This window comes from Paramormyrops kingsleyae, chromosome 7 (assembly GCF_048594095.1).
Source record: "Paramormyrops kingsleyae isolate MSU_618 chromosome 7, PKINGS_0.4, whole genome shotgun sequence".
Taxonomy (NCBI): Eukaryota; Metazoa; Chordata; class Actinopteri; order Osteoglossiformes; family Mormyridae; genus Paramormyrops; species Paramormyrops kingsleyae.
In genome coordinates, this window is record NC_132803.1 from 774,675 (window position 1) to 784,743 (window position 10,069).

The 10,069-nt window shown below is 43.6% G+C and overlaps 1 protein-coding gene across 1 annotated transcript; it reads left to right on the top strand.

Annotated features, from left to right (window-relative positions):
* Positions 1-1,339: 1,339 nt before the first annotated feature.
* Positions 1,340-2,648, top strand: LOC140592052 (uncharacterized). Its single transcript, XM_072713923.1, has 2 exons — positions 1,340-1,522; positions 1,622-2,648. The coding sequence occupies exons 1-2, from the start codon at positions 1,474-1,476 to the stop codon at positions 2,512-2,514; spliced, it is 942 nt and encodes a 313-aa protein (XP_072570024.1). The 5' UTR covers positions 1,340-1,473; the 3' UTR covers positions 2,515-2,648.
* Positions 2,649-10,069: the final 7,421 nt, after the last annotated feature.

Sequence of the window (10,069 nt, forward strand, 5' to 3'; positions counted from 1 at the left end):
AACCCTGCTTCGTACTACAGGCCACTGGCGAAATTGCAAAGAAACAAATTAAAAAGCCCACTGCATATAATCGGGCTATATCCAACAAAAAGCAGTTTTTAAGAACGTAGCCTACATTTCGAAATTGCAAACAAACGGAAGGCGTGCATATAATAGCCTATTAGAACAGAACTTGCTCAAAGTTTTTTTTTCCTTTAGATACTACCCATCATGCACTGCCGTTTTTTTGTTTTTTTTTGCAAATTCCTCAAACGGAAAACCATTAAATACAAAAGGAACAGCTTAGTTTGATTTCAAAACATTAATATGTATTTTATATTGTAGGGATTTTAAAAATTTTTTTTATTAGAAATTTGCACCATACACCCACCATAATAAAAATGTATACCAAAAATGACAGATATATATAAAATCGCAAGTCACAGTTAAGACACAAATAATACGCTCTAGCTGTCGAGAGTTTAGGAGATATATCAATGTAACTGGTATATGGTTTTAGTACGTGTTAAGGCATGCATCTTTTAGCTAGAGGAGGGCCCTTGCCGATCCAGGGGAGGGCTCAGGGCCACCCGCTCAACTCCTGAGTCTATTTACTTACTTATACATCACTTATTTTCGTGTGCGGTAACTCCTAAATTCCTTCCGTGCTGTTTCGGAGTTATTGCAAACAACAATACAGAGCAATCAATCGGCTGGTACCTAATTGGTCCAATGTACTGTAAGGAATTAAAAAGTGCACAGCAAACAGACCACCAGTTTGCTGTATTTTCGATTTCAACATCATTCTCAAGTTCACTTTTCAGCACTTAAAATAAAATCACAGTAATCACAATGAATTAGCTAAAATGTCCACGGTTATTTTTTGGGTGTAGCCTTCATCTTACACGTCATAATCAGTCAATCACCATCACAACTTCGCAGCAGAACTAGTCTTTGCAATCCCGTTTCTTTTCCCCCAAATTGTGCAACACCCCATTCTAGCACATGCTACATATAGTCGTCATAAATAAAAATCTTAATATTGATCGGACACTGATAATGAAAAACGCCAGAGCGCCTCAGATACACCTTAGACTAGTTCATGAACAGACTCCGCCAATTTAGACCTAGAGGCTCAACTTTAACACTGCGAGTGCAAATTTAATCGCCTTATAAAATGCATCAAGACGGTGATTTTCCGCTTTAGAAGGCACATACACAATACCCATCGTATTTAAAAAACAGACTACTTATTCAAAATCAACATTAAAATATATGGCAAAGAATCAATCAATACAATTAACCCCAAATGGTTTCAAATAATTTTAATTAGCTCTGATGTTTATTTAACACGGTTAACAGCTGCGTTGCACAGAAACGAAGTGATTCCGCAGGCGCTGACAGCATATAAAAGCAGTAAAGTCTATGTTTTTGGATCACTTTTGTTAACAACCAAGTTGGTAGGTTAGTTGATTTGCTAGTTGTAAAACGGTAATGGCTGCAATATGGTTTTTGTCTGTTTTGGCGCTATTTTTTCATGATGGTAAGTTATCCTTTTAAACACTATTTAATTACTTTTTTGTTGTATTTAACATTTACTTCTCATAGTATGGACAAACTTTTTCTCTCTCTCTCCCCCCAGGCCTCTTGAGAGCTGCTGAGCAGAGTGTAGCCCAGCTGGCCCGGGACGAGGACGCTTACAACTCCACGCTGGCCCGGGACGAGGACGCTTACAACTCCACGCTGGCCCGGGACGAGGACGCTTACAACTCCACGCTGGCCCGGGACGAGGACGCTTACAACTCCACGCTGGCCCGGGACGAGGACGCTTACAACTCCACGCTGGCCCGGGACGAGGACGCTTACAACGCCACGCTGGCCCGGGACGAGGACGCTTACAACTCCACGCTGGCCCGGGACGAGGACGCTTACAACTCCACGCTGGCCCGGGACGAGGACGCTTACAACTCCACGCTGGCCCGGGACGAGGACGCTTACAACTCCACGCTGGCCCGGGACGAGGACGCTTACAACTCCACGCTGGCCCGGGACGAGGACGCTTACAACTCCACGCTGGCCCGGGACGAGGACGCTTACAACTCCACGCTGGCCCGGGACGAGGACGCTTACAACGCCACGCTGGCCCGGGACGAGGACGCTTACAACTCCACGCTGGCCCGGGACGAGGACGCTTACAACTCCACGCTGGCCCGGGACGAGGACGCTTACAACTCCACGCTGGCCCGGGACGAGGACGCTTACAACTCCACGCTGGCCCGGGACGAGGACGCTTACAACTCCACGCTGGCCCGGGACGAGGACGCTTACAACTCCACGCTGGCCCGGGACGAGGACGCTTACAACTCCACGCTGGCCCGGGACGAGGACGCTTACAACTCCACGCTGGCCCGGGACGAGGACGCTTACAACTCCACGCTGGCCCGGGACGAGGACGCTTACAACTCCACGCTGGCCCGGGACGAGGACGCTTACAACTCCACGCTGGCCCGGGACGAGGACGCTTACAACTGCTGAAGGCGCTTCAGCCATAATGCATGCTTGACTGACTATGTTTTCCAGTTCAGAGCTGTGTTGTGTTAAACCATCTTGATCTTGGGGCTGCTTGCTGTAATGCTTGGCTCTTCCACAATTAAACTAGACCTACTGAATCCTTTGCTCCCTTATCTCTTGTTCTTGGTGCAATGCCTCCAGGACTACAGGCATCGCTTCCAGTCTGTCCTTGGTTCACAATGGATCTGTTACTGTACTTTTGAGCTTGGGTGTGACTGCAGTACTTTGCCCACCACAGCCATCAGTGTGGGCATGACTACCTTCTGCCTGTCCAGCTCTGGTGGCCTGCTTCATGCTCTGGCCTTGTTTCTCATGCAGCAGACCTCTCATGATTTGAGTGTCTGTCAGGCTCTGTGTGCGTGCCAGGTGTACATTACATTGTGGGGACCAAATCTCCCCGCAGTCTGAGAAACCTGTGACATTGAAGACCTTTTTTTTTTTTTTCAGTCCCCGAGGGGAAATTCAATTTTATAAATCTGACCTCAAAATACTGAGTTAAGGTTGGGATTTGGGGTTTTGCCCATAAAAATGAATGGCCAGTCCCCACATAGCTGTGTCAAGTCCCCATTTCACACAAATGTCAACAGAAGCTGCCTTCTGCTAAACAAAGGTAAACTCTAAACGGGGCCAGAATTACAGTGGGGGGTGCTGCCATCAGGCCCAAATGTTTGATGCGCCCCTCAGCCATGGTTTCACTTAAACCACAGGCATGTCTGGCTTCAAAAGAAACATGCCAATAAGAGATGCTGCTTTTTTTTCAGCTCAGCTCTGCTGTCCAGGAAGCCCCGCAATGCCCCCCTCATGCCCAAAACCCCCATCTCCTTTGTCACATCGCTTGACATTTAGTAGAGCTGGGGAGTGTGCACAGTCCCACAACAGCGAAGATACAGTGCAAAGTATTAAATGGTATGTACCGCAAAGCAGTATGAAATATTGAGTAAATAAGCACAAATAAACATGATGAAAAACTACTGTTGGATGCTGAGACAGTGGTGGATATAGATGACAAGTTTATTGACTAGAGTACCTATCAGCTTGTCAGGCTCCAGACCCCCCATGACCCTAAATAGGACGAGCGGTTACAGAAAGTGGATGGATGTGTAACAGGGTTGTGTGTGTTTCCCTGAATTTTCCCACGCGTTGGATTTGTCGGCCACCGTATTTAAGGTTCCTGTGATTTGCATACATATAATATATACAGATTTCTCTCTTTTTATGGGGTACGGTCATACAGGGGCGTGGTTTCCCCACACTGGGTCCCTTAATTTGGCTGCTGTCCATTGTTCTGCCTCTTTTTCGACTGTCCTGAGGCAGAGGTAGGTGGTGTCATGTCAGGCATGGTCCTTGTTTTGGGGATTCTATTTGCAAATCGGGTTCTTGGGTATCTGAAATAATAATGGCCATTGTAGTGTATTGTGCACCATACGTATAGGTTTGTTGTTTTATTTATACATACTGTATATATTTAACAGTACATCGGTTTTCCACGCTGCAGCCAAGTTAGTCCAGCTGCAGGTACTTAGCTGGTGAAGTTTTTTTTCTTTCTATGTGCTAGCAGAGCTTACGGTGTACTTTATATGTGTGTTTTACCTGTGTTTGGCAGGAGCTGTGTGCATCTGGCTCGCTCCGGTGCTTGACTATGTTTATTGTCTTTTATTTCAGGTATGTCATAATTTATGTATTTAATTAATATTATTTGTACACTGTATGATGTTCAGCTAGCGCTTACGCGCGCTCTTTTTCGACTGTCCTGAGGCAGAGGAGCTGTGTGCGTCTGGCTCGCTCCGGTGCTTGACTATGTTTATTGTCTTTTATTTCAGTAAAATCAGATTTTTCTTTGAAGATCGGTTGTAGCGTCCGTCCTTCACACGACACAACGCAGAGTACATAAAAGAGAGAGAGAGGGACTAACCCCCGTTACAGATGGATCTGTCAGCTTATGCGTATGGTACGTACCCTGTGACAAAAATGGGAATTTTTTGTATGTGAAACATAAATATTTACATTTATGACCTGTGTTCCCCATAATCGTGACATGATATCCATAGCAAAATGGTTGAAGAGGCATGGGAATTTTTTAAAAGCACATTGTTGCAAGTGCAAGAGGACTTCATACCTGTTTCCAGCAAAACTAAATCTAGGAAACTACAACCAAGGTGGTTTACTAAGGAAATTAAGAATAAAGTCATTAGGAAAAGGGCTCTGTTCCACAAATGGAAAATAACTGATTTCAAAATTAAGGAGGAGTATCTAAGTCTACAGCAGGGGTATTCAACTAAAATTTAAAGAGGTCCAGTTAGAGAAAAATTCTTGAAGCAGAGGTCCGGAAGATCATAATGTCTAACTATTTAATAGTGTGATATACACTCACCTAAAGGATTATTAGGAACACCTGTTCAATTTCTCATTAATGCAATTATCTAATCAACCAATCACATGGCAGTTGCTTCAATGCATTTAGGGGTGTGGTCCTGGTCAAGACAATCTCCTGAACTCCAAACTGAATGTCAGAATGGGAAAGAAAGGTGATTTAAGCAATTTTGAGCGTGGCATGGTTGTTGGTGCCAGACGGGCCAGTCTGAGTATTTCACAATCTGCTCAGTTACTGGGATTTTCACACACAGCCATTTCTAGGGTTTACAAAGAATGGTGTGCAAAGGGAAAAACATCCAGTATGCGGCAGTCCTGTGGGCGAAAATGCCTTGTTGATGCTAGAGGTCGGAGGAGAATGGGCCGACTGATTCAAGCTGATAGAAGAGCAACTTTGACTGAAATAACCACTCGTTATAACCGAGGTATGCAGCAAAGCATTTGTGAAGCCACAACACGCACAACCTTGAGGCGGATGGGCTACAACAGCAGAAGACCCCACTGGGTACCACTCATCTCCACTACAAATAGGAAAAAGAGGCTACAATTTGCACGAGCTCACCAAAATTGGACAGTTGAAGACTGGAAAAATGTTGCCCGGTCTGATGAGTCTCGATTTCTGTTGAGACATTCAAATGGTAGTCAGAATTTGGCGTAAACAGAATGAGAACATGGATCCATCATGCCTTGTTACCACTGTGCAGGCTGGTGGTGGTGGTGTAATGGTGTGGGGGATGTTTTCTTGGCGCACTTTAGGCCCCTTAGTGCCAATTGGGCATCGTTTAAATGCCACGGCCTACCTGAGCATTGTTTCTGACCATGTCCATCCCTTTATGACCACCACAGCATGTGAGCGGAGTGGAGCGGAGCGTGAGCGAGGAGCGGAGCGGGCGAAATTTGGTCAGAGCGCGGAGCAGTTTTTTAATTAAGGCTGGAGCGGTCGCTCTGTCTCGCTCCAATTTCGCTCCGATACTGCTCACACTTCGACTCTGAGGCGTGCGCAAATCTTCCCAGAATTCATCTATACAATTATCAAGATTTAGATCCGCTTTGGAATCTAAAAAGACTTTTCTCGGAAACATGAGTGTGCTACGCGAACACGCGGAGGCCAGAGCAAAACGTGAGCAAGTTTTATATGGTTGTAGCATATCAAGTCTATAAAGTAAATAAAAGTATAAAAGCCTATAATTTGGTAATCAAATACATTAGTTTGTCATTCAAATTAGGTTTAACAGGATTTTTTTAATTTACGTAAAGCTGTCAGTGAAATTTTATTTTATAGAGATAGACGCAGCAGCAGCATCAACAGAAAATAACTGAGGAATTTAAAACGTGGATGCGCTTAGCCTGTATATTCTTTAGGCTATTACAGTTTTTCTCAATTGCTAAAACACAATTTCTGAAACCTTGCTCCATTTTCTGAAACCATTAAATGCAAAACCTCATCTTCAAGCACTATTTACAAAACCTCTGAGTCCTCTTGCAAAATGAAACTTTCGCCTAAAAACTGTTTTACCTGCGTTCAAAATCAAGCACTGCTCTCAAATCAAAAACAAAGTGATCAAAATGATATACACTATCAAGCACTCAGTAAACAATACAACAAAAAACAGGAAACACATTGTTCAAAACATATAGTTCTCAGGGAGAAGCAAATTTTTAATCTCAATGTTTTGGCCCATACAATTTGTTCATTGTACAGTAAACAGCATACAATGCACTGTACTACAGTATACAATACTAAAAGGGACAAAAATCAAAGGAGTAAACGTGATCAATTTGCTTCTTCTCGTCTTTGGGCTGGGTCAGGCCAGAGCACTTCGTCAACATCACAAGCAATATTGTCCCTCCTCAGGCAACGGGGGAAGAAGCCTCTTGTGTGCCATATCCAGCCCTGACATGATTCCTCACCTATATCACCACAAGCTAAATCCATGGCTTGCAGAAGATTTACTCTGGTGTAGGGTTGTCTATTATACACTTTCCATCTCCAAGAGGAGGAAAAACTCCTCAATCGGATTCAGGAAAGGCGAGTATGGAGGGAGGTACAAGTTCATAAACTGCTCATTGATGTTAAACCATTCCCTTACCGGAGCAGCTCGGTGGAAACTGACATTGTCCCACACTATCACATAGGTGGGAATGGGATTCTCATTTAGCTCTTGGCCCTGATGGTCTTGAACCTGCAGCTCAAATAAAATATCTCTTAGATTGGCAATAAATCGTAGAAGGTGCTGGGTGTTATATGGCCCGAGTGTAACATGGTGATGTAGAACACCATGGTTGCTAATAGCAGCACAGATGGTGACATTGCCACCTCGTTGACCAGGGACTTCAACAATGGCCCGCTGTCCAATGATGTTTCGGCCTCTCCGTCTCCTCTTTGTTAGATTTTGTAAGTCATACAGAGACAGTGCTATACTGTAGAGTACAATTAAGCCTACTGTATGCACTTCTGATTCACATACATTGCATGTACTGAAGAGTAATGTCATTCACACATGTGTTAGTACTGTAGAAAATCTGGATTACAGTAAATGTTTCTGAATGTACACTTACTTGCACATACTGAGCTCGCAGTTCTTTCACCCTTGGTGAGTTGCACTCAAAGGGTACTTTGTATACTTGTTTCAGTCGCATCCTGTTACGATGGAGGACACGGTCAATTGTGGAAATGCTCACACTGTTGATTCCCTGGAAGTGTGTGTTGTCTTGTATCACTCGTTCCTGGATTTCTCTGAGTCGTATTACATTATCTTGAAGGACCATGCCCACTATAACGGCCTCTTGCTCTTGAGTGAATAAAGCCGTCCTTCCACCTGCATGTGGCAGCCTCGCAATTCTACAAAAAATAGATGTGCAGTTACAACAAATATTCATGCAGTACTATACATACAGTGATGAACTTTACAAATGTCTATTGAAACAGTTGCATAGAGTGTAGTACAGTAAATTTGCAATTACAAAAATAGAGTAGTATACTGTACCTGTTCTCTTCTCTGAATGTAGAGTAGTATACTGTACCTGTTCTCTTCTCTGAGTGTAGAGTAGTATACTGTACCTGTTCTCTTCTCTGAGTGTAGAGTAGTATACTGTACCTGTTCTCTTCTCTGAGTGTAGAGTAGTATACTGTACCTGTTCTCTTCTCTGAATGTAGAGTAGTATACTGTACCTGTTCTCTTCTCTGAATGTAGAGTAGTATACTGTACCTGTTCTCTTCTCTGAATGTAGAGTAGTATACTGTACCTGTTCTCTTCTCTGAGTGTAGAGTAGTATACTGTACCTGTTCTCTTCTCTGAATGTAGAGTAGTATACTGTACCTGTTCTCTTCTCTGAGTGTAGAGCAGTATACTATATCTGTTCTCTTCTCTGAATGTAGAGTAGTATAATGTACCTGTTCTCTTCTCTGAATGTAGGGTAGTATACTGTACCTGTTCTCTTCTCTGAGTGTAGAGTAGTATACTGTACCTGTTCTCTTCTCTGAGTGTAGAGTAGTATACTGTACCTGTTCTCTTCTCTGAATGTCCTTACTATGGTGGACACAGAAAATCGGCTCAAATTGGGTTGCACTCTTAGTCCTGCTTCCCTCATTGTCAGTCCATGGACAAGAACATGGTCTATGACTGTTGCTCGAATTTCATCAGATATTTCCACTCTGTCTTCCTCTTCCTCCTCCTCTACCTCTTTCTTGCCGCCCTCCTCCTCTTCCTCCTCCTCTTTCTTGCCGCCCTCCTCCTCTTCCTCTTTCTTGCCGCCCTCCTCCTCTTCCTTCTCCTCGTCGCCCACCTTGCATACGCTCGTCCTCTCACATTGTTTCTTCTATCCATGCTCAGACTTTCTCCTTTCTACCTTCAACAACCTGTTTGCTCTATGAACTGGCTTATATTGGTTGTGTCACATCATTTGAAACAGGTGACATCAATTTTGAGTGGTTGTGTTCAATCAATGACATGTTTTCTCTAATTGTATTTGAGCATTGCTACTTGTGTTTACCAGTATGGATGACGTGTGCATTAGAGTGTAGAATGTGTTTTGAGAATGAGAATGTGTTTAGAGTTTTGCTGAAAAGTAAGATCTGCATATTGTGTTTTACCATGTGAAATGGTTTAAGGTATTGACGACAGACTGCACAATTAGCTAAATGAGGTCAGGCAACTGAGAACTTTCTTCAGCTAATGGGTTTTAGTGTTTTAGCAATTGAGAAAAACTGTAAGCCCACTGATTCCTTTATTTTAAAGCCTATTTTGTCTGGAATGCCATTGCCAAACCTGTCCGTTGTTGCCTATATGTTGTTTAAAAATAAATATTTTCTGTTCTGAGTGCCGTTGCTCACATTTCTTTATGATATAAGGCATCGTTTTAAGGTGACATTTGTTAGGCATGCAGATTATTTGTCCCTCTTTTAAATTGGTGCAAGCGTGGAGCAATTTGACTGGAGCGGGAGGAAATTTTAGTGGAGTGAGGAGCGGTGTTGAGCGGAGCGACTTAGTGCGAATTAGAGCGGAGGAGCGGGCGGAGCCAACAGCCTCGTGAGCGAGGAGCGGAAATTCTCACCGCTCCACTGCGCTCACATGCTCTGATGACCACCATGTACCCATCCTCTGATGGCTACTTCCAGCAGGATAATGTACCATGTCACAAAGCTCGAATCATTTCAAATTGGTTTCTTGAACATGACAATGAGTTCACTGTACTAAAATGGCCCCCACAGTCACCAGATCTCAACCCAATAGAGCATCTCTGGGATGTGATGGAACGGGAGCTTCGTGCCCTGGATGTGCATCCCACAAATCTCCATCAACTGCAAGATGCTATCCTATCAATATGGGCCAACATTTCTAAAGAATGCTTTCAGCACCTTGTTGAATCAATGCCACGTAGAATTAAGGCAGTTCTGAAGGCGAAAGGGGGTCAAACAACGTATTAGTATGGTGTTCCTAATAATCCTTTAGGTGAGTGTATATTTAAGTAGCCTATTGGTTGCATCAACATTGTATGTAATCAGTACCTGACTGTCAAATCAAATTAATTCAGTACAATTCAAAAACGTTTTGACATTATTTATTGTCACGTGACATAGAACTTCGGCCAGCTGGCTGGAGTGAGATTTTCAATTTGAGATGTCTGCACACATGTAACAGTTCTCACC

What these genes read in the sequence shown, in the direction of transcription:
- LOC140592052 (XM_072713923.1), top strand. Translation starts at nt 1,474, where the DNA reads ATGGCTGCAATATGGTTTTTGTCTGTTTTGGCGCTATTTTTTCATGAT. An exon ending in GGCGCTATTTTTTCATGATG is followed by an intron (nt 1,523 to 1,621) that starts GTAAGTTATCCT and finishes CTCTCCCCCCAG; the next exon opens with GCCTCTTGAGAGCTGCTGAG.